At 53.0% G+C, this 22,743-nt stretch overlaps 9 protein-coding genes across 9 annotated transcripts; 5 read left to right on the forward strand and 4 right to left on the reverse strand.

Annotated features, from left to right (window-relative positions):
* Window positions 1-2,739: 2,739 nt before the first annotated feature.
* AYL99_04273 (lactoylglutathione lyase) lies at window positions 2,740-3,772 on the reverse strand (the record flags this gene model as incomplete). Its single annotated transcript, XM_018835787.1, has 2 exons — window positions 2,740-3,566; window positions 3,625-3,772. The coding sequence occupies 2 exons, from the start codon at window positions 3,770-3,772 to the stop codon at window positions 2,740-2,742; spliced, it is 975 nt and encodes a 324-aa protein (XP_018695437.1).
* Window positions 3,773-4,780: 1,008 nt separating this feature from the next.
* On the forward strand, window positions 4,781-6,055 carry AYL99_04274 (hypothetical protein; the record flags this gene model as incomplete). Its single annotated transcript, XM_018835788.1, has 1 exon — window positions 4,781-6,055. The coding sequence occupies one exon, from the start codon at window positions 4,781-4,783 to the stop codon at window positions 6,053-6,055; it is 1,275 nt and encodes a 424-aa protein (XP_018695438.1).
* Window positions 6,056-6,640: 585 nt separating this feature from the next.
* AYL99_04275 (phosphoglycerate dehydrogenase) lies at window positions 6,641-8,510 on the forward strand (the record flags this gene model as incomplete). Its single annotated transcript, XM_018835789.1, has 2 exons — window positions 6,641-7,115; window positions 7,183-8,510. The coding sequence occupies 2 exons, from the start codon at window positions 6,641-6,643 to the stop codon at window positions 8,508-8,510; spliced, it is 1,803 nt and encodes a 600-aa protein (XP_018695439.1).
* A 968-nt stretch (window positions 8,511-9,478) lies between these two features.
* AYL99_04276 (hypothetical protein) lies at window positions 9,479-11,166 on the reverse strand (the record flags this gene model as incomplete). The annotated part of the gene is made up of 3 exons (XM_018835790.1): window positions 9,479-10,725; window positions 10,806-10,952; window positions 11,013-11,166. 3 exons carry the CDS (start codon window positions 11,164-11,166, stop codon window positions 9,479-9,481), a joined length of 1,548 nt encoding a protein of 515 aa, XP_018695440.1.
* Window positions 11,167-11,817: 651 nt separating this feature from the next.
* Window positions 11,818-12,763, reverse strand: AYL99_04277 (NADH-ubiquinone oxidoreductase 30.4 kDa subunit, mitochondrial; the record flags this gene model as incomplete). Its single annotated transcript, XM_018835791.1, has 2 exons — window positions 11,818-12,518; window positions 12,571-12,763. 2 exons carry the CDS (start codon window positions 12,761-12,763, stop codon window positions 11,818-11,820), a joined length of 894 nt encoding a protein of 297 aa, XP_018695441.1.
* A 457-nt stretch (window positions 12,764-13,220) lies between these two features.
* On the forward strand, window positions 13,221-15,674 carry AYL99_04278 (CCR4-NOT transcription complex subunit 4; the record flags this gene model as incomplete). The annotated part of the gene is made up of 3 exons (XM_018835792.1): window positions 13,221-13,267; window positions 13,330-13,396; window positions 13,491-15,674. The coding sequence occupies 3 exons, from the start codon at window positions 13,221-13,223 to the stop codon at window positions 15,672-15,674; spliced, it is 2,298 nt and encodes a 765-aa protein (XP_018695442.1).
* A 414-nt stretch (window positions 15,675-16,088) lies between these two features.
* Window positions 16,089-18,871, forward strand: AYL99_04279 (hypothetical protein; the record flags this gene model as incomplete). The annotated part of the gene is made up of 2 exons (XM_018835793.1): window positions 16,089-16,140; window positions 16,206-18,871. The coding sequence occupies 2 exons, from the start codon at window positions 16,089-16,091 to the stop codon at window positions 18,869-18,871; spliced, it is 2,718 nt and encodes a 905-aa protein (XP_018695443.1).
* Window positions 18,872-18,892: 21 nt separating this feature from the next.
* Window positions 18,893-19,783, forward strand: AYL99_04280 (hypothetical protein; the record flags this gene model as incomplete). Its single annotated transcript, XM_018835794.1, has 1 exon — window positions 18,893-19,783. One exon carries the CDS (start codon window positions 18,893-18,895, stop codon window positions 19,781-19,783), a length of 891 nt encoding a protein of 296 aa, XP_018695444.1.
* Window positions 19,784-20,502: 719 nt separating this feature from the next.
* AYL99_04281 (hypothetical protein) lies at window positions 20,503-22,165 on the reverse strand (the record flags this gene model as incomplete). The annotated part of the gene is made up of 2 exons (XM_018835795.1): window positions 20,503-22,015; window positions 22,071-22,165. 2 exons carry the CDS (start codon window positions 22,163-22,165, stop codon window positions 20,503-20,505), a joined length of 1,608 nt encoding a protein of 535 aa, XP_018695445.1.
* Between the last annotated feature and the right edge of the window lie 578 nt (window positions 22,166-22,743).

The raw sequence follows: 22,743 nt of genomic DNA on the forward strand, positions 1-22,743 counted from the left end.
GCAGGAATCGCCTCAACTTGTATCCACCGTTGTGACTTTGACTGGGTCGCCGGGTATCATCTCCTGCAGCCTGATGTCCGTTAGCTTCCACAAAGGGGAATCCAACAACTTCCTACTTCCAGCTCTACACTGAACGATCTGCGTCCTGGCCAAACTGGACTTCCATATCCGACAACAGTCGTGAGGCGAGTGTCAAATTGAGCCATATGTTGTTCCTATACAGAGGGCAAGACTCAAGGGGTAGAAATGACTCTATGGCCTAACACAGCGTCACGAGGGGAGGATCCTTGATCGAAAGAGCCAATGTCCGGTCGGACACGAGACTAGAGGTGTCTGAGTGGGCTGTCTCCCCGCGTACAGGGGTTTCATGGTTGCCACAACATATCGCAACCCACAACCAGTTCCCCATCTAGGGCAAGGATGAACGCTGGCTACCAAGCATGAGGTGACTGTGCCATCTTGTCAAGGTACGACCAGCTGACATTCTCGTCAAACTACTCAAACCAGCAATGTAATTGCCATGTTTGAGAGTCCCAGGGGCTTTTCATGAACCAGCGACTTGGAGCTGTTGCCGCTTCAGGAAGTATAGAATTCGAAGACTTCGGGAAATGGATGAGATGGATGCAGGCAAAGCCGGTCTGGGCGGCGGCGGCGCCTGTAGCATGGGGAAACTCGACAGGGGCAAGCCTTTTGAAGTCAGAGGCTTCCCTTGTTCCCCGACCACCGTCTGGACTCGTGGATCCCTACCGAAGCAGCTCTTCAATCAACATTCTGCCATTTGAGGAAATTAGAGGCCAACGACCAAAGCTTATTGTCTTGGGGACCGTTCAGTTCCCTGTTTTCTTTTGGGCTAGTTGTCTGTCTCGATCTTCTTCCATCTGTTACCTTTGTCTCTATCTTTCCGCCGAGCATTCAAAGAGGATCATGTTCATCGTAGCATATGTCCTCGGTCTAGCGGATAGGAAGCCTCACTAGCCTCATCCCCTGTGTCAAACCGCCAAACCAACAGAAGAAGCATCAGCGGTCCATGACGAACCCATCCCCAGGAATGGCTCAACTGTTGCGCCAGCTAGCTTCGTCTCGGCCTCCCAAGCCTTGCATAAGGGTGGTCGTTACGTGCGTTGGCCGTGACCAGGGGGCGTTAACCCGGCTTCGTGTCATCCGTGTCAACTTACCAAAAGAGGAGACAGGTTCTGCCCACTAAGAGGCCCGCTAGGGTGCAGCAAGGGAGACGACGCTTCGATCGAGGCTACCACGTCCGATCATCTGTTCCGCAGCTCTTAACGAGCAGCCCGCGAGAGGCGAGCTCAGTAGCAGCTCTTGGTCACCTTTGGCTCGTTGGTGGTCTTTCTCCATGGGGAAGTTGTTCTTTGCAGAGGCCCTGGTGAGAAACGCTACACTTTCCCGATGTAGATCGGACTCCGAGGAGCTTCAGAAGAGGTAGAATGGGTTGACGGAACAAAATCATGATTACGCGCTGCGTGCCGAGTACGTCTTCTCCAGGACAGGAAGTAAGTCTGATCCGGAAATCCATCGCATGAAGAGGATTGGAAGACTGGGGAAACCCCATTGAGCAACACGAAATAAATGAGCCAGCGTAACCTGTCTGATTTCCTGGGGGTGCCGTGTTCGCCAGGAAAGAAAGCGCAGCTCAGGCAGTAGTCTCGGAAGTTCAATCCATCCTGTTCTGCCTACTGCTTCCGTGTCCGCTGCTGCAGGTCGCGAAACGTCTCCAGAACGAGACACAGGCCCAAGTTCGTCGCGCAAACACTTCCCTTTCTCCCAGGAACGAACCGTTCGGGGGGTGGACACCTTTTCAGGGAATAGGCGATAGGAGAGACGACGGCACAAAAATAATTATGTATGTATTAATGCAGATCAGCTAAGCCAGCCCTACCGGGACTGAACACAGCGTTTCGCATACGGCTGAAACGAGGAAGCGAAAGGGGGGGGCCGACTAAGACTGCAAGAACTGTAGAACTGTAAGACTAGGCCGAAGATGGTGTTTCCTCAAACAAGGCATTGCATCGTGGAGGCTGCATACTTGCCAGAAGAACAGAGCAGAATAGGAGAGAGGATCGTTGGCGGGGTTGAGTGAGTGAGTGAGTGAGTGAGATAGGTACATAAGAAGGAATGGAACGATATGCATACATTCATGTACATACATACAAGGGGATAACAGTGGACACCGTGCCTCGTCCATCCACGCTTCTCTGCTCTTCTCTGCTCTTGTCTTTGCCCCTTGTCCTCACGAAGTCGGAACAACCTGGTCAGTCAACTCGCCTACAGTACTTCACCCATTACTTCCTACCTGCTGCCTCCTAGGATCCGAGCCATTGGTAGAGGAGATTCATCGGCAGGTAGTTGGATAGGTAGGTAGGTAAGTAAACGAGTGGGAGACGTTAGAGAGATATATGTATTCCTATTACGGCATCTCGACCACGCCCCGAGGTAATACATCGACATGTATGTATTAATCTATCGGTCTAATTGAGGAACCACCGATACCTCACACCAAAGAAACTCCCTTGATCAAAGGATATTGTTGATTTGTCAGAGGAGCACCCCCCGAGAGAGAGAGAGAGAGAGAGGGTTATCATTCAAGAAGATAAAACGGGGCGGTCTTCCTCTCTGGGTCTCACGTTCGCTAATGTTCATAGAGCATGGACCCGGTCTGCTTCGGCCTTCTCCAGAGCCCTATGGAATTATACCTCGTCTCGAGTACAAGACTGCAAGCAATCACCAATCTGTCGACTTCTTGAGTCTCTCATTCTGGATGATCTCAACCCAGTAGTCATCTGGATCCAACACAAATGCCACGTTCTTCATCCTGCCGTCCGTGAGACGCTTCTTCCAGTTCACCCCCTTCTCCTCCATAAAGGCACACGCCTTGTCCAAATCGTCCACACTGATGGCAATGTGTCCGAACCCCTGGGGCTGGTCGTTGCCGTTGTGGTATACTTTGCCGTCTTCCTTCTCAGTTCCATAGTTCCAGGTCAGTTCCAATAAACCCTCTTTGCCCGCGAGTGGGTTGACCCCGTTGGGCGAGTCCTCAGGATTGGGAATTCCAAACTCGCCGGGATATCCTAGGAAATACAAAGTGAAACCACCCGCCTTTTGTTCCGATGTCCGCATGAGCGACATGCCCATGACCTCCTGGTAAAATTTCAAGGACTTCTCGGGATCCTTGACCCGAATCATGCTGTGATTCATCCTATAAGTGCCTGTCTCTGTTGTCGTGACACCCTCAGTCTGCTCGATCGGCTTTTGCCCGATGACTTCCACCCAGTATCCATCGGGATCCAGCGCGAACGCAATGTGCCGCATGCGCCCGTCGGTCAGTTTCTTCTGAAACTTGTACCCGGCATCCTCAATGCGTTGGCATGCGGCTTGAAGGTTGTCGACGGAGATACAGATGTGGCCGAAGCCTTTGTGGGGTTCTTTGTTGCCGTTGTTGATGGTGAAATCGGGGTCCGACTCGGAGCCGTAGTTGTGGGTGAGTTCAATGACACCTTCACGGTCGGTCCAGTGTGCATCTTTCGAGTAGGAGGAGGGGCCATCATAGGCTATTGCGATACGTTAGAGAGGGGATCTGTCAAGGAAAGGAGGACATAGGAATCGTACCCAGGAAATACAAACTAAACTTGTTGTCGGGGAAATCCAACTTGTTGATCAGGCTCAGACCCAAGAGGTTATAGTACTCAATGGATCGCTGGGGGTCCTTCACCCGCAGCATGGTGTGATTGAACTTCCATTTCGAGTGATCCGTCATGGTGGCAGACTGAGACGTAGAGGTGGTGAATGGCTTCGACGCGGCAGTTGTGCTGGGGACTTGGAAGTGTTGCAGGAGTTGCTGGAGTCGAGGTAGGCGTGATGTGAGGCGCGATAGCATGGAATACCAGTGAATGCAGATTTCCACATACAAACGACGTAAGCTTCAGAAAGCAGTCGAGCAGAACACACGAAAGACCGTTCACTGCGCTCGACTGCTCATTGAAATTCTGGATGATGCATAGTGTCGCAGCATGACGTGGGGCAATCGATGGGCTTACGAAATGGGGTTGCGCACTTCTCCCCCTCACGGCACCTGTGACACGGAGCGGGCGCTCCCCTTTTAGGCGGTCGAACCCCGCCATGCCTATACGACGCACGCCTTTCTACCAACCGTCGGGTGCCCGAGTTTCATCCACGCGACATTCCGGTGGAAGATTTGAAGAGCTGCCAGCTGCCACGGCCCCTCAGCTCTGGGCGTCAAATCACAGAACTCCCGCCCGGGAAACCCCCAATCACGAGGGCTCATGAGCTCACCAGCTTCACCCAGTCTGGGAGAGCTTCCTCCACACTTGCCTCGGCCTGCCTCCACAAAGACACAAGCGATGCGTATGGGGCTCCCTGATGTTCGCACTCTCTCTTATAAGACATTTTGCTGCTGGTGAACATCTCCAGCAAACGGTTGGGCGATCATCTAACTTGCTATAACCTCCCCTCTCCTGTTATACCTGCTGCACTGTCGCCAGCACCGAGTTCTGCAACCACTCCAGCCCGAGCTAGACTCGTTTCGTCGCTCGCAGCCATGGTCCTTTCACCCGCAGTACGTGTCGCGAGGACAGCTTCCCAGCGCTCGACCTCTTTGTTGCGAGCAATTCAATTTGGCCATCCTCCTAACTGCCCTTGTCATTCAAACCCCAATTTCCATCATGCCCCCGGGACTATTGGTGAGGCCCGCAGGCGCCTGGCAACTCCCATTGACAGCTCGCGAACCAAGGAGTACGCGTTCGAGATGGCCGCCAGCTCGATCCGCTTCGGGCCAGGCTGCACAAAAGAGGTGGGCATGGACTTCAAAAACATGGGCGCCAAGCGGGTCTGCGTCGTCACAGACGGCAATGTTTCGAAGCTGAACGCAATGAAGCAAGTTATTGAAGGGTTGAACAAGGAGGGAATTGAGTTCACCGTATACGACAAGTGTCGGGTCGAGCCCAAGGATAGCTCAGTCAAGGATGCTATTGCTTTTGCCAAACCATATCAACCAGATGCTTTTCTAGCTGTGGGAGGGGGTTCGGTCATTGACACGGCGAAATTGATGAACCTATACACTTGCTTCCCGGATGCGGACTTCCTGGATTTTGTCAATGCTCCCCTCGGCAAGGGATTGCCAATCACGAAGCCGCTCAAGCCGCTTGTGGCTGTCCCAACCACGGCAGGCACAGGATCAGAGACGACAGGAACAGCTATCTTCGATCTAGTTGAGAAGCGGGCCAAGACCGGCATCGCCCACCGAAACCTCAAACCAACCCTAGGCATTTGCGATCCCCTCAATACTCGCACTATGCCGTCCGCTGTTCATGCTTCCTCTGGTCTGGATGTGCTTTGCCACTCACTGGAGTCCTGGACCGCTATTCCCTACCACGAGAGAACGCCGAGACCCACGAATCCAATCAACCGCCCTGCCTATCAGGGCGCGAATCCTATTTCGGATATATTCTCGTTGACCGCGCTGAGATCGACAGTCAAATACTTGCCTCGAGCTGTTAAAGACCCCGAGGACCACGAAGCTCAAAGCCAAATGCTTCTTGCGGCGACTTTGGCTGGTGTCGGCTTCGGCAATGCTGGTGTCCATCTGTGCCACGGCATGAGTTATCCGATCAGTGGTCAGAACCCGGGCTACAAACATGCTGGCTACGTGGTTGAGACACCTATCATTCCCCACGGCGTCAGTGTTGCTGTCACTGCCCCTGCTGTGTTCAAGTTTACCGGTCCAAGCAATCCGGAGCGACACCTGGCAGCGGCAGAGGTGTTTGGCAAAGATATCTCCAACGTCAAGAAAGAAAGCGCTGGCGAGGTTCTGAGTGAAGCATTGGCAGAGTTCCTCATCGGCTTAGGAGACCAGCCACGCGGCTTGAAGCCACTGGGTTTCACCCGTGAGAGCATTGACGATTTGGTAGAGGGAACATTGCCTCAGAGGAGAGTCCTCATGTTGGCGCCCAAATTGAGCGCGGAAGTGAATGAGGAAAGAGAGCAATTGAGAGGCCTGTTCGAAGAGGCACTCGAGTATTGAGAAAGATTGCGGCGTATATTCTTGTTATGGTGGAGGCAGAGCATGGTCTGGCTGTGTTGCTGGTATTGGTTTGGGACAAAATTGTTTGCTGTGTTTGCACGGTTTGTCTTCCCCCCGAATTCCCCTGAACAAACTCCCCCAGATCGCGGGGTTGGCATCAAAATCCTCCCTGCGACTTCGGCCACTTACTGCCCCCCATTCCTCGACTTCATTGCTCGTGTCTCGCCAATGTGCATGACGCACAACATCCGGCCAACGAATGGATTTGGAGCATGGGCCGGCCCACGGAGAAATTGAAAATGTCTTTACGCATCACAAAACGGTTCGGTCACTGGTCCTTCTCTTCTGAACATCAAGGGTAGCCAAAAAGTAGGAGAAAACTCAGTTCAATCTATCTGTCCCTGTCATTGGCCTCACAAGTCCATCCTCTCTTCATCACTGTCCTTTTGGTCTGGAGTTCTTGAGATCTTTCTATTTTCACCTTGAACAAATCTTTCGTGGTCGATCGCCTCGGTTTACAAGTGATTCGTACACCGCCACTCTGCCTTCCGGACACAAAGCTTGACCAGCAAGTTGAAGAGTCAAATGGCTACCACCAACGGTGAAACGGTCCAGGCCCGAGTCCTCTGTCCGGAGAAACTGTCCCCGGATGGCCTCGCCCTCCTTCGCAAAACCCTCATCGTCGACGAGAAGCAAGGTCTAACCCCTGAGCAACTCATCTCGATCATTCCGGAATACGATGCACTTCTTGTGCGCTCTGAGACAAAAGTCACGAATGATCTCTTAAAAGCAGCCCGAAAATTGAAGGTAGTCGCCCGAGCGGGTGTCGGTGTCGATAATGTCGATGTACCCGCTGCCACGAGGCTGGGCATTGTCGTGGTGAATTCCCCCAGTGGAAATATACAGGCAGCCGCGGAACATACTATTGCTCTTTTGATGAGCATGGCCAGGAATGTCCCCGACGCTTGTGCGAGCGTCAAGGCCGGGAAATGGGAGAGAAGCAGGCTTGTCGGCGTGGAGGTCAAGGGGAAGACGTTAGGTGTGGTGGGACTAGGGAAAGGTATACAACGATCTCTCCATCTTCCTCGAGGGTTGAGGTTGGTTCTGACTATTGGTTTCTTCTTCAGTCGGCCTGATTGTCGCTCGAATGGCTCGCGGCCTAGGTATGAATGTGGTGGCAGCAGATCCCTATGCTTCTCCGTCAGTGGCTGCTGCCGCCAACGTCCACCTAGTCGAATCTCTGTCTGAGCTCCTGCCTGTCGTTGATTTCCTGACCATTCACACACCAATGCTTGCTGCCACACGCGGCATGCTGTCCACATCCGAACTCAACTCGATGAAACGGGGGGCTCGCATCCTCAACGTGGCCCGTGGGGGCATCATCGACGAAGAGGCCCTTCTTGCTGCGTTGGAATCTGGACAGATAGCCGGCGCGGCAATCGATGTGTTTACTTCGGAACCACCCCACAAAGACCCAAAGTCCTCTGCAGCCAGACTTGTCCAACATCCCAAGTGTATCGCAACTCCACATCTCGGTGCCTCGACGGTTGAAGCACAAGAAAACGTCTCCATCGACGTCTGTGAACAGGTCCTACAGATCCTGGGCGGGGATCTACCCAGAAGCGCCGTCAACGCGCCCATCATTCTACCCGCCGAGTACAAGACTCTCCAACCTTTCGTGCGGCTCGTGGAAAAGATGGGATCTTTGTACACGCAGCACTTCACCTCCCCGACGCAACCCCTCCATCAAAGGAACATGAACACGTTTGACCTGATCTACGAGGGTGAGATAGCGAACATGTCGAGTACGAAACCGCTCTTCGCGGCTCTAATCAAAGGGCTGACACTGCCCATTTCCGACGCGGAGGGATTCAACGTCAACATCGTCAACGCCGAGATGGTCGCCAAAGAGAGAGGGATATTCGTCAACGAGCAAAAGTCGCGAGATCCGTCCACGCAGGCGTACTCGAGCTTGGTGACCCTCGTCGCACGGCCCGCCAGCAGAGCTCCGTCCCTGAGTCGACATTCCAGTGCCCTCGAAGGGCTCTCGATATCATCCAATACGGTGGCGGGGGACCAGCAAGGGCAACCTGCTAGCAAGCAGCACATAATTTCGGGCTACTGCAGCGACAACTCGCCCTTCATTTCCCGGCTCGATCGCTTCGCCACCTCCTTTGTGCCTGACGGTACCCTGCTGATCTGCCACAACTACGACTCCCCCGGGAAGATTGGCGTCGTGGGCAGCATCCTCGGCCGAGAAGGTGTCAACATCAACTTCATGAGCGTGGCACCCGCAACGTTCTCCCATACTGGGGCCACAAAGGGCCTCGCAGCACCCAAAGAGACGACCGAGGCGCTCATGATCCTGGGCGTGGACAAGGAGGTGGACGAGAACGTCAAGAGAGAGCTAGTGGGAGCAAAGGGCGTGCTGAGCGTCAGCAGCGTCACTCTTTAGTGGGAATGTAAAGAGAGATGACATGGACCACAAGTCCGTCCGGAATTGTTCAACCAAAACGGATAGAAAAGGGGGTTCCCATGGATTTAAAACAATAGATATATATACCAGTTAGACGGAATCAGGCACCGTCTGCCAACTTTCAACATCTTGCACAATAATCAAAGCATCAAAGCATCGGTGGAAAGAATCTTGTTTTTGGAGGCATATAAACCTATCAATGGGGTTGTCGTCCGGGTAAAATATGAAAAAAGAAGAAAAGAGAAAGACGAAAAAGCAAAGCAAATTCTAAAATCCAGTAAAGGTTCCCAGCGGAATATATCAAATCAATCCAGCAACGACTTCTCTTTAACAGGTGGACAGTTTCTTAGATCACTAGACTAAATGTTCACAAATACCTTTTTCAGTCCAGATTTTTTCTCTCTCTCCTCCTTTGTTCTTCCTGTTCACGCACGGTTTGGATGACGGGTACTCGACTTTGGCCTGAAGGCGAGCGGTTATTACCCCCAGACAGATAGCTAAAGGAGTTCAGCCCTTCGTCAAGGATTGACAGACACTGGACGAATTAGATGTCGCTCGTGTCCATCTCTCGTTCGAGAACAGTCGTTCCTCCTCCCCAGTGCCGATAGTTCGCTCGGGCAGACAGATCCCAGAGCAAATCGCCATCCACAGCACAGAGAGATCCTCGAGGAGCAAGAATATATAGTTCGGATTGTCGGTTGCCAAAGCGACCCACTCAATTTGACTGCACCGAATGACTTGCAGTATGGCCGCATTTTGAGAGCACATGTGTCCGAAGATTGAGGTATTGCCATTGTTCCTGCTTTGGAAGTGGGTGTCGTGCAAAGATGGAGATGGTCGTGAGGGCCCTGGCGGCGACGAATCGACACATAGCCCTCACCCGTCGGATTACCAGGCCCCCGCAAAGATTCTAGCATGTCATCGTCGGGGGCCACCGATATCTTTGGTCAGTTGACCTCCAGATCTCTGAAGCGAACCGGGGTCGGCTCGCCGGCCGCCACGGCAAAGATGCCGACGACAGGACCGACAAAGTCCAGATCTGTCAAGTCCAAGGTGTCAACGGTGGCGATGGAGATCCAGCCCGCAGACGACTTCGTCTCCGGCACCCTGTAGGAGAATTGGTACTGCTGCTCGGTGTACTTGAGCCTGAAAGTGAGGCTGTCGCGCGGCTCGATGATATGGGTCATGGTCCGGTGGATCTTGTGTGCAGTATTTCGCACCTCAAACATGACGGCTGATTCCCGGGTGTCGTAGAAGATCCTCGCGTAGCGGTGCTCATCTTTGTATACAGCGAGCCCGGCTTTGACGTCGTTTGGCGATTGCGGCGCTGGATGGGCCATGAGCACCGAGCTGACACCCTCCAGTTGACGTTGGCGTTTGCCGATGAAGGTAGGAGACGCAGAGGAACTCCGGAGGTCGACGTCCCGTGCGTTGAGGGTGATATCGCGGCCGCCATGCAAGATCTCGTAGTCGTCCAGGTTTGCGTCGCGGATGTACACCAGATCGACCATCGAGTTAGCAGTAAGAGCCGTCCTGTTCCGGTGAGCTAGTCCTTGTGGATTGGACGTCACGAGATCCAATGAGGGCCAACCTCCTTTCGGCCATGTCGCTGAAGTGATGAATGTTTCCCGGCCCATGATAAAGCGGCCTGCTCTGTCCTTTCGCGCCCCGAGGCAAACTCCCCACCAGTTCCCTGCCCGGTCTTGGAACATGTCGCAGTGCCCTGTGAATTGTATATATTCGTCGGTCCCACGCGCCGTGAGGATGGGATTACCTTCAAATGCTTCATAGGGCCCAAATACGGCTCTAGACCTTGCAACGGTGACCATGTGGCCCTTGTGTGTACCGCCTTCGGCGATCACAAGGTAGTAACAGCAGTCCTTCTTGTAGAGATGCGGGCCTTCTGGGTTTACGCCGCCAGTCCCGTCCCAAATTATGCTCTCTTCGGATAATTTTTGACCGGTTTTGAGGTCAACTTCAAAGAGCTTTATCTTGTTCATTGGTCCGGGGTTAGCTGAAGCCTGGATATAACTGCGACCGTCATCGTCGAAAAAGATGCTCGGATCAATCCCGCAAAAGTCAAAGTAGACGGGATCGCTCCAATTGTCCGACCAGATGTCTTGCGTTGAGACGATGAAATTTGCGCAGGCCGGTTCCAGAGAGCCACCTGTTGGTGCTATGATATTGGTACACACTGCCGCGTCGTTAGCGGTTCAACTCAATTTCGAGTTCAGGTTTTCTGATGTGCTCGATGAAGTTTTTGTCGGGTCTTACCAACATATACCACCCCATCGCGGTATCTTATGGTCGGAGCATAGAGACCACCTGTGCCCACCAACACGTCGCCGCGCTCATTGAGAGCAAAGATGCCGGTGGGAGACCTTGAAAGACTTAGCTGGGTCCGTCTATTGATTACGTTTCCTTGGTAGAGACGTCAGCTTCATTCATCCCAGAGCCCACACACGGACTTGCGTAGCTGACCTATTTGTCTCCATGTGACCAGATCCTGCGAAGCGTAGATCGGCAGACCGGGGAACAGATGGAAACTTGAGTTGATCAGGAAGAATGTGTTGTCAATCAGGACGATCGATGGATCCGGTGCGAAACCCGGGATGATTGGATTGACTGCAGCCATCGAGAACGACGCAGGCAACCCTAGGACAGATTGGCCGAGAGCAAGCAGTGGGATTCTTCTTATGGACGGACGAGTATCTGATCTCTAACAATAAGTGTTCGGCCCAAGTTCTGAATATACAAACCGGAGAATCAGGCTCTTCGGATAAATGATGCCAGCAGCGACATCGACAAAGGCCGGCTTGTTAGTCCAGCTTCCATATTTTGATCAAACTTTGAGAGAGTATGAGATGCTGTCGAGCCGGAAATCCCTGCTTCGAGTCAGCCAAGTCCTGAAGCGTCAAGTGGCAGCCCTCATAAGCGCGTAGAAGTAGTTGGCGTCTCTTAACGGTCCGGATGACCCGTTTCGGGATGGGCCGACATATCTCAAGAACCGGAACCGGAAGCACACTCGTGTTGGGGAACCGGACATCGACACCTTTGGCGTAATCGCACAGGAAGCTTTAGTGAACCGAGTGCCGTGGCGCGAGTCGTACAGTTCATGGCGTCGAACACTTGATATATCTAACCGAGAACCCTGGAGGCGACGGGCTGAAAGGGACCGTGTTGATGTATTGACTCCCATATGTACAATGGCGTCTTGAGACGCTCCGCATTTTCTTCTCACCAAATCATGAACCTGCCCAGCCTTCAATCAGCATGCCAGGTCTGCCTATTTCTTCTCTTCTTTCTTCTCTTCAGGCTTGGGCGTGGGCAGCTTGAACTCTGCTGGTTTCCTGTCCGAGCCAACACCAACCTGTTCCCAAGCGCTTGTGCCTCCTTCAAAGTTTCGGTACGCCTGTGTCATCTCCAGGGGCTCCACCACAATTCGCTTCTTCTCCTCGTCGTATCTGATTTCAGTGTATCCCGTCAAAGGGAAATCTTTGCGCAGCGGATGCCCATCGAAGCCGTAGTCCGTCATGATTCGACGGAGATCGGGGTGGCCTGTGAAAAACACGCCAAACATGTCGTAAACCTCTCTCTCATACCAGTTTGCGCCATCGTAGAGGGACGTGATTGAGGGTACCGGTGTCGCTTCATCCGCATATGTCTTGACTCGTATTCTGGAGTTGTGTCGCACACTGAGCAGATTGTACACTACTTCAAATCGATAACTCTTGGTGGGAAAGTCTACCGCAGTAATATCCGCAACCATGGTATACTCTGCCGCCGTGTGGTACTTGAGAAACGTGAAGACGGGGATGACGCCGGTCGGACAAATGTAAATGCAAAGCTCGTCTTTCCATACCGAGAATTGTTGGACATATTTGGGTAAGCAGGACATGAGGTATTGGCCGTATTGATGGAGTGGCAGGGCTTTATCTGCGTATTTGTCGGCATCGTTGACGATGGGTGCGGAGAGCTTGCCCATGGCTGCTCCGAATGTCAGCAATCTGTGCCAGCTCTTTTGTATTCCACTACTCACGTGGGCGAGGAGCCTTTCGCAACTCAGACAGGAGATCGGACCCAGCTGTCCTCATGTCGGGTGCCGGTTTGTCGGCGGCATAACTCCTCGTCGATTGAGAAAGGGTGGCACGTTGGGCGCATCCCTTGGCCTGCGCAGCCGCCCCTAGAGGCCTCTTGCTGGCAAGACGCAGTATGGCCTTCGTCGACGACATTTCACAGGTCCCAGACCGTAGATGTGCGGCCCTTGATCTGATAGAGTCTCATTGAGAGGTTGCAGGAGCATCTCATACTGGTGGTCATGACGGAGCTCTTTGCCATGCCAAGACCGGAGCTAGTCCACTAGACGATATTGAGGTTAGCGTGAGGTTCTTGCCGCAGTCGCGAGTCTTTGCAACGCAACCTTTCGCCTTCTCTCCGTGGCTTTCGATGCATATTTCATTTCGCTTCACTTTGAACACACCCTTTTGCCTCATTCCAGCCATTCGTCCTGATCAATATTGCTTCTGAGAACTGGTTTACCGACTGCCCAGTCCCCCATCAGATGACTACGACACACCAAACTCGACATTAAAACCCGTAGTGCATGGAGGACATTCTTGACCTGTATTCACCGGTGCAGGCGTCGACAGAGGTGGAACACTTCACAATAATATTATCGCATCTACCGTTATGAGTCGGTCGCAGGACACCGTCATCGATGATGACGAGGAAACCTGGTGAGTGTAGCTACCCTCGGTCTGTCGCAATGTTGGCTCGATGCTGATTACGTGACAAACAGCCCACTCTGCATCGAAGAGTTTGACCTATCCGACAAGAACTTCAGACCGTGTCCTTGTGGCTATCAGGTATGTCTGGACACCCGTTATCACTTCCTGCGACTCCCCTCGTATTCCGTCGTCTCATTCGATTTCGCTTGGCCGATACTGATGCTCGACGCAGATTTGTCAGTTCTGCTTCAACAGTCTTAAGACAACATACGAAAAGAGTACATGCCCGAACTGTCGAAGACCCTACGATGAGAAGACCATACAGTACAAAATCCCGACAGCTGAAGAATTCAAACTCGATCAGTTGAACAAAAATAAAAAGCAAGCCGCAGCCAAACGAAAGGAGACAGAGAAGCGTGAGGTGGAAAATTCATCACGTCGCAACCTCGCTGGTGTGCGTGTCAAGCAACAGAATCTTGTCTATGTTATCGGCCTCATTCCGCAGATTAAAGATGAGCAGGCACTGCTGCAGACTCTCCGCGGTCCAGAATATTTCGGCCAATACGGCGAAATTGAGAAGATCGTCGTCAGTAAAGCCAAACCAGGAGCTGCGAACCAAGGAATCGGCGTCTACGTGACTTATGCTCGCAAAGAGGATGCTGCTCTCTGCATCAACACGGTTGATGGGTCTCTCAACGGCGATCGCGTCCTCAGGGCCCAATTTGGCACCACGAAATACTGCTCGGCTTATTTGCGAGGGGAGACGTGCACGAACAAAAACTGCAGCTTCCTCCATGAGACTGGCGAAGATGGCCAGCACAGCTCCTTACAAAATGAACCCCATGGAGCAAAACTGCCCGTTCGACCTGCCGTGTCCACCCAGACGTCGCAAATGAACCCTCCACCACGACCTCAGTCAATCGTCCAAAATGCGAATACTCAACCAATGGCTCGGCAAGGTAGCAAAGAAAACGACATTAGCAGGAAGAACTCTCAGGATAGTTCTGCCCTGCCCTCCACTGCAAGCTGGGCGACTGCAAATGCTTCCGTCGTACGAACGAGACGAGCAAGCCAAACCAACAGTAGAGCTACTCCGAGTCCCCAAGTCACTCATGCTTCGCTCGCGGCCCAGAAGCTGGATGACCACAAAGCTAAGGACCCTCCTGCTAGTCAGCCACCTACCTCGACAGTTCCCCCGAAGACCGCGCCTAGACCAGACCAGACAATTTCCAAACCGAAGTCGAAACCGTTGGACCCAATACAAAAACAATACGAAGAGGTCCTGCGATGTGTATCGCGGAGTTATCGATTCATCTACGACGATTCGTGTCTCAGTCCAGAAGCTCGCGCCGCGGTGGATGACATGCCTTGCTTTATCGACCCTTATGGCGGTGCCAAACGCCGTGCCATGCGGGAGAAAGAACAAGCCGAGCGTGCAAAGCTGGAGGCCGAAACGAAAGCGAAACTCGAGGCCCAAGCCACCTCAGCCGCGGAAGAAACACTGGAAGAAGACAACGTCGTTGCTGGTAGCCTCGCTCTCGGTGGAGAACCAGAGGATGATCCCAGGGGCTCTTCCGCACGTGGAGCAATTGGGCGCCCGACCCAGTCTTTGAGCGATCAATTTGCGTCAATGGGTTTGAGTAATCGCAGTCTGACGCCTCAACAGCGGCAACAATTGGCTCTGCTTAACACCAGTAGTTTGCCACAGGCTCCAGGCCTCGGGCAACCAAGCTCCCAGAACATCGCTTTCGAGATGTCAGACTTTGACCGAAGAGGACCACAGTATAGCCAAGCGCAGTATGAACAGATTAGCAGTCATCAACGCCACGGTTCCAGATACTTCAACAACGATACCAAAGCAGGCTCCGGCAGTCGCTTTCAAGGCCAGCAGCAGAGCTTCTACTCCAGTGGAATTCAAGGACCCCCTCCCGGCTTGCCAACAGCCGGTACACCTCCGGTTAGTGGAGGCGGCATGTTCGCCCATGGCCAAAATTTCACCAACCCTGGTTTTGGAACTTCCAAAGACATCAACGCGGAAGTCTATTCGCGGAATCGCAGTGGAACAAATCAAGGTCATGATCTGTCTAAGCGTGAGTTGCTCCTTTCCTTGCAAAGTAACCCCCTTCGGTCACCCCCATTATCAGCCCCTGCCCCTGGCGTCCTCAACCCGCTCTACGCTCAATATCAAACATACCAAGATCCTGGGCTTGTCAAGCAAAGGAAAAAGGGCAAGAAGCACAGACACGCTAACACTTCCTCTTCAGGAGGTGGTGTAGAGCATCTTGCAGACCCGAGCATCGCATCAGCGAGAGTCCACCAGAGCAATACGGCAGGGCAGGGGCTGTTTGGGGGTAATCAAGGTGGGTACCAGCAATCAAACCTATACGGCGGCGGCGGCGGGTACAATCGATGGTGATCGAAGACATTCCGACCAAAACACTCAATGCCCATTTCTTTCTCTCTCTTCTTATGATGGATTCTGCTTGGCGTTGGTGGTACGAGGCCTTATTATTCGGATCAGCGAGCAATGCATAAGTTAGTAGCTGAATGGCGAAAACTTAGTGGAGTAACGGCATGGTCACAGTCATGGTCCCGGGCGAGCGTGGGACGCATCGAAAAACCAATCTATCGGCATCAGGCTTCTTCAGCGGCATCCATCGTCCCATTTTCACGGTTCTGTTATGTATGTTAGTACCCTTCTCTGACCATGTTACGAACGGTCAGGCAGATCAGAAAAACAATTTCTTACAATTCCTTTTAGGTGAAATGCTCTAGAGACAGTAAAAAGCTTGTGCTGAGGGATCTGATGATGCGAAAAGCCTGATTGTCTATGCCTGTACCCATGAGCCCGTTTCGAGTACCCGCCGCCGGGTTGTTTGATGGTTCTGGCTGTGTCCTTTCTGGTTTTATCTTTTGCTTGGATGATTTGCTGACCTTATCGCCGCAGTGGATGAGAAGAATTTCCCGCCGCTACCAACCCGGCCAGAAACACAGCCTCCACCTTTACATTCCCGTGTCTCGTCCTTCCAGAGTCATTACAGCTCGGGTCTTCGATCATCCACACCGAAGGTCCCACCGGGTTTCGAGCTCAGCCATGGACATCCAGCTCCCATCAGGTCGGTGTCTCCAACTCCGCCTGCTCAGGCGATCGGACAACGAAGCACATCGATCAGTTCTGCACCTATCGCTCCGGCAGTTCCAATCGTGCCTCTAGCTCCCCGCACATCAACTCCGAAGCAAAAAGGCTCCGATCTCCCGAAAGAAGACAGCAAGGCCATACTGGTTGACGATGCACCGATTTCGAGCAAAAAGCCTAGCATCGGGTTGAATGAAATCAGTCTAGGCTCGCCCAAGCCAAAGTCAAGCCGCCAAAAGTCTGGAATGGAGAAGAAATCGGATGTAGCGGGAAAGGTTGAAGAGAAGAGTGAGAAGAAAGATGACCCGCGGCCTCTTACAAAGGCTGAGGACCCCAAGGGCAAAGGGAAAGCGACAGCAAAGGCTGGGAAGTCGGAATTACCTCAAGGAACCATTTCGGATGCCCGTACTAACTCGCCGATAACATCTGTCAGCACTGGTGGCTTGGACAAGTCTGCTACGCCAATTTTAGATTCTGCTGTTGTTGGCACACCGGCGACAATGAGCCCACGACCGATCACTCCTGTGACTACAACTCCGTCGGAAACGTCAAAGACATCCGTGCCCCGACCAAGAACTCTCCGCCTAACGACTGGAATGGTCAACAAGGCGCTGGAGCAGACCCCTGCTTCCGCTACCACCGAGAAATCCAGCACTGTACCTCCCGTTTCGGCTTTCAAGAAAGGCTCACGGCGACCATCTCTCTCTTCGGCCCAGCTTAGTAGGCCTTCAACTCCAGCGATGTCCGAGCGGCCTTCTCATGACGCTTCCCGCGCGAGCTCTCCACCCCCGAGCATTGTTGGTTCTGCTCCGGAACGAACCAAAAGCAAGGCTCAACTAAAGAAAGAACGGCGAGAGAAAGCTAAGAAGACAGCTGAACCGGCTGACGCAGTCCCTAGCGCTGCTACTACGCCCGTGGTAGAAGAGGTTGCACCGGTCATTGCTCGGCAAAAGAAGCAGAAGAAACAACGGATTGAGAGTAGTGCTCCGGCTAGTGGCGACGAGAGAGCGAAACCAAAGAGCCAGGAGATCGGCACAAAGTTGCAAGAAGCAATCGAGAAACAGAAATTGGAAACTACCGGAGATGGAGTCGACCAAAAGAAGATCGAGCAGAAAGACAAGGCTGCCCTTCTCGCTTCGCAGCAGGTCGAAAAATCTGCAAATCAGCCTCAGAAACCGGGCACTCCTCGAACAGCCACACCTAGGCAAGAGTCTGTCGCTAAAGTTGAAGAAGCCAAGGGCCCCTACACGATGCGCGACCTGTACAATGAAGCTGAGAAGATGGCCGCAGCCACTGACGGCCTTTCGACCCATGCCGCCATTCAAAAATTGCTCAACGAGCATATTTCGTCGATGCCTAAGATCTTTCATTCGCTCATCCAAATAGGGGAACTCTCCAGGGATCATCCGTGGCTCAATCCACCCTCTTTCAACTCAGCCACGTACAAATTACCGCCAGACTCCCGACGCGGGCAAGATTACCTGGACGGCAACGGATACAGCGCCAACGATGCGTTTGGCTATATCTACCTGCCACTTAAGGAGAAACAAGCGCTGAAGGACGGCAATGCCGTCAGTGTTGCGGACGCAGGAGAGCGAAAAGACGACCTGTTGAAGAGATGTCTGGTGACGCCTAATGGATGGGTCCTGAGGCATCTCAGCGCTGATGAGGGTGAAAAGCTCCTCGAGCTTGAGGAAAAACGACAAATATACCTCGAGGAATTTGGAGACTTGGGCACCATGGGGGGTTTGGGTGCGCTGGAAACAGATGATTACACCAACCTCAGCGGCGGGATGGAGAGGCTTGCGAGACAGGGCGAGCGGCACGGTGTCGTTTGGATCATGGGTGAGGATGGTGAAATTGTCGATGACGACGAGTTTGAGCCATTCGACGACGAAGACGGTGAGATTGACGGCGAAATCGGGGACAGCGACGAAGAAGTCGAAGACGAGGAATACGGCGACGGAGAAGGCCTGGATGATGAGGGTGAGGAAGAGTTCGAAGCCGACGACTCGGTCAACATGCCAGGTGGCTGGGATAACCCACCTCGGGATCCTCACCATGCTACTCGGGTTGGTTCTGGCGGGCGAATTAACTCTCTTCCTGGCCTGGGACCGCATTCTAGGACGAATGCTCTGCGACTGCCTTCAAGAGGCCCACCGATCGGCCCCGAAGATCCAGCGCAACAGGACAACCGTGTTACTACTGCTGGTCCCAGCACGGCTCCCCAAAACGCAAGCAAACAACCCCGGCCACCATCAGCAACTGCAAATGCAGCGAGCGCAACGACGACGGAAAACGTTAACGTGCGTCTTCTTGACGCCGATGCCCTGCAAAAACGTGTCCAAGAGTCACAAAAGGCACTCGACGCCGCACGAAAGGACATGGAGAAGACTGAGAAACTTTGGAACAAGAAGGCCAAGGACATCGGCCGCTGGAGAGATGGCCTCATCGGGTCATTGGGTGTGAAGGGCTAGGAGATCCTTTCCAATTCTCAAATGGCAAAAGCACCAGAGGCTACGTTACAAAAGGCCACAGGAAAGACCAAAGGCAAAGGGAGAGTACAAACAAGCACCGACAAGTGGCAGGTACCCCCAACCCCGCCCATGCCACTACTCCCACGCTTCCTTGATATCTTCGAGACCGATTGGGATGCCCCAATTCGTGCCATGTCTATCAAGGGCTCACGCCGTCCCAACGCGTTACGGAATTTAGATATCAACCCTCCAGAAACTACCGGACGACCCTTGAATGACCGAGAAATCCAAATGGTCGAATTTCTAAAAGGTACTGTTCTCTTCGACGGCCAGGCTCTCTGCACAAAGATCTTGGTCATGGAGGAATGGGATTGGCGCTATCACGACGATCAAGTCGATATCAAAGGCGCAGTGGCCCGACTGCGTGGACCGGACCGCCTGATTCAACATGTTGCTGCTGCGGCTGCGGCACTTGATGGCATCGATCTCGATGAGACTAGAAGCGATTTTGCACCCCGGAGGAGAATGCGCGATTGGCTGATCGTCACCAAGACAATCCGCCAGCCGTGGGAGAACAGGAGCAGCCTTCTTGCCGCCCCCATCCCTGCCGCTGCTAGCCCTCCGCTCTCAGAAACCCAGCAGCTCTGTGGATCTCTGGGGAGCTTTGGGCGTAGGCTGAGGCTGAGGAAGTTGAATCCTAAAGAGGTCAAGGCCATGCTCTTCCTGCGAGAGATCATCCATCGCCGTCATCAATTGGAGCACAAGGAGATCATGCCAACCGAAGCGTTCGAGAAGCCAACGCGAAGAGGCAAGCTCTGGGAATGGGCGTTCGATTGTCTGGACGCGTTGACTCTAATTGCGGGGTTTCAGACCGGAAGAAAATCCTGGGGATACTGGGGGAGGAGCAATTGATGGATAGATGGAGCTCTTGGTGGAAGGGGAGAAGTGCAATGTTACTGCCATGTGTATCAATGGGGTTGGGAATGGGAACGGAACCAGGAACGGGTTTGGCTGTCATGCCTTTCGAATCTTTGCTGCTCCGGGCAGGTAGAGAGCATGGCATCGTCTTTGTATTTGTATTATTAGACGCTCTGCATGGGGCATCGTCCTGCTGCTGCTGTTGCTGACTATGATCAGGCCCGGTATGGTACCAAGCATAGGAACATGCATTTGGCACGTAATTAATCAATAATTCTTTCACAAGCATTCTGCCGTGGAGTTCCCTCCATCTCCGATCTGTCACAAGGGTTGAATGAAGCTCAAGGTCTTGCAAGCAAGAGCAATTAGCAACTTTGTGTGTTCTGTCCTAGACATCGTGCGCCACGTTATGTATGCATTTGCTTCCCCGACATTTCTCGATTTGGATCAAAAGCAGCACAGCACATCCATCAAATTATTCAATTATCCATCCATCCATTCACCCCTCCCTCCCTCTCTATCTGTCTGTCTGGCTAGCTCGACATTTTCTTTTTTTCCACACAAAATCCATTCCTCACTGGGTGCGTTGGGGGACGCTAAATGAATGAATGTCTTGGCTTGAGTTTCTCTCACAGATTTGTATTTTGTCTTGTGCTGCTGCTGCTGCTGCTCCTTTTTTCTTCTTCTTTGCTCCTTCACGTCTGGGTCAATTGTCAACTCAAACGGCGTGTCTTTCCAGCAACTTCTGCTTTGGCCTGTTGGGAGTGCCCCCGCGTCGTCGTCGAGACCGAAGCCATACCAGGTGTGGTGGTGCTGGTGGTCGTTGTCGTCAAAGCCCCAGAAGCTCGGTCACAAATGTCCTTCACGCGCTGGATTTCTTCCCAATCGGAGCGACGGATGCTCAACACGATGACATCGACGTCGTGTTTTTCTGCTGCTGTCACGGGTAAAGTGTTCACGCCAGGACTCCACGACGAGATTTGAGGTGCATTTGTTCCCAATGCGGTCAAGGCGCCGGAGAAGACGGGCTTCGGGGATATCTGGGCGAAGACGCGCACGAGAGATCTGTCTGGAAATCTTTGGGAAAATGCGGGTCCCGTGGCGGCGCCCGAGGCTGGTTGCGGAACGGTGGTGCCGGTGAGGTAGGGTGGTCGGTCTGGAAAGTACAAGTCCGCGAGTGTGACGGTCCGGCTGGCTCCCATGGTGCGAGTGGTGTGCACCACAGCATAGATCTCCAGATTCAACGACGTGGTAGTGGTGATCCAAAAGCCCGTCCCGGCACGGGCTGGAGTGGCCGGTGGTGAAGAGGAGAAGGCGAGCGAGACGTGGCGGAGAGCCTCTCCAATGCCGAGGCAGATTGGAAAGGGGTGCAAGGCAGAGCAATTCGTGGGCAGTCCCGTTGGCGAGGCAAGGGAAGGCAAAGGACCGATGACCGGCTTCATTGGCGCTGTCACATTGGCTTCAGTAGGTGACGATGGTGTCTTGAGGGCCCTGAAGGTTTCTGGTCGGGAAGAAGTCGGAGTTGGGTATGTCGTCCTGGCCACCAGTGTCTTTTCGGCTTCGAGAAAGTTCTCAATGTCAGCGAAGTCATCATCATCGAAGAGGTCTTCCTGGTTGTCCCTGTTGGAGGCATCGACAGCGGCAAAATGACGTTTCGTGTCGGGTTGTGTCGGTTTCATTGGCGTTGTGTGCTGTTCCTGTGCCATGAAGACGCCCGTAGCAACCGAAGTGGTTCCCTGACCCATTCCCCTCATAGTGAGCATCTTCTTTGCTACAAATGTCTCTACATCTGTAGAAAAGGCCTCCGAAGACGTCCGCTTATGTCCTGATGCAACGATGTTGAATGTGGTTCGGGCAATGGGCATGAGACTCTGGTCGATCTCAAATTGACGATTATAAGGCTTCCCAACGGCCCGAGGTTTCTTTGGGGGGGTTTTCTTATTTCCATTCAGTAGCATCGCACCTTTGGAGGCATCTCCAGAACTGACATAAGTAACTCGCTTTGCCCGTCGTAGTGACAACAGTACAGCTGAGAGGGCCTTCCGTGTCCTTCCCCTGCGACGTTGCTCCAGGCGCAGGGCTGAGTCGAGGATCGCCTCGCGAAGAAGACTTGCGCTTATAAATGATTCCTCACTGTCATTGATATCTGACGGAGGTGGCGGAAGAGCAGGAAGTGCAGCTATGGTGGATGTGGGTAACGGATTGATCGGTGTCCAACTGTTTTGCCTGCCATTGTTAGAATTCTTCTGTTGCTATGGCAGTCTGCCGGCAGAAACCCTACCAGACAGGTAACTTAGCCTCCACTTCAATCACTGCCTGGGGTTCATCCCAGTTGCTGCTGGACACCCAGCCCAAGGCGGATGGGGGGGAGCTCATTGCAAAGGACTTGGCTTGGACAAGGCTCCACACGCCACAACAACAGCCTTGACAACAGCTCGAAGCTCTAAGGATGAAAATCTTCAAAGGAAAGAATGGTGGAGCAGAGAATGAAAGTTGGAAAGAAGGACGACGTCGTCTGTGAGAAAAGCCAATACTTTGGGCGTGGAATGGATGACTTTGGCAGTCCGTCTGTCACAGGAGCAGAACTGGCTGCAACTGAAAAGGTGTGATTCCACAGTGCAGGAGTCATTTTGAGCCTCTTTGTGGATTTTCTTTCACCGCCTTGAACTTCACAACTCAGAGATTTGCAGAGTGCACGTGGACTGAAAGGGGTTGGTGACAACAGGTGCGGCAGTTGGCATTGGGATAGAGAATGTGTAATGGGGTTTGCCTCCTGTATGGCAGCAATCAGTTTTGCATCTGTTTCAGCTGTCCTCGCCGTCACATGAACGCAGTGCATAGCTTCTCCATGTCGTCGACCCTGGGTCTCCCTGTTCAGTACCAGACTCATAGCGGCCAAGTTCGATGCGTATGTAGTCCGTAGTCGTCGTATGTCGTCGGTTCCTCAGCCAGAA

The sequence above is a fragment of the Fonsecaea erecta genome (genome assembly GCF_001651985.1).
Source record: "Fonsecaea erecta strain CBS 125763 chromosome Unknown Scaff3, whole genome shotgun sequence".
Taxonomy (NCBI): domain Eukaryota; kingdom Fungi; phylum Ascomycota; class Eurotiomycetes; order Chaetothyriales; family Herpotrichiellaceae; genus Fonsecaea; species Fonsecaea erecta.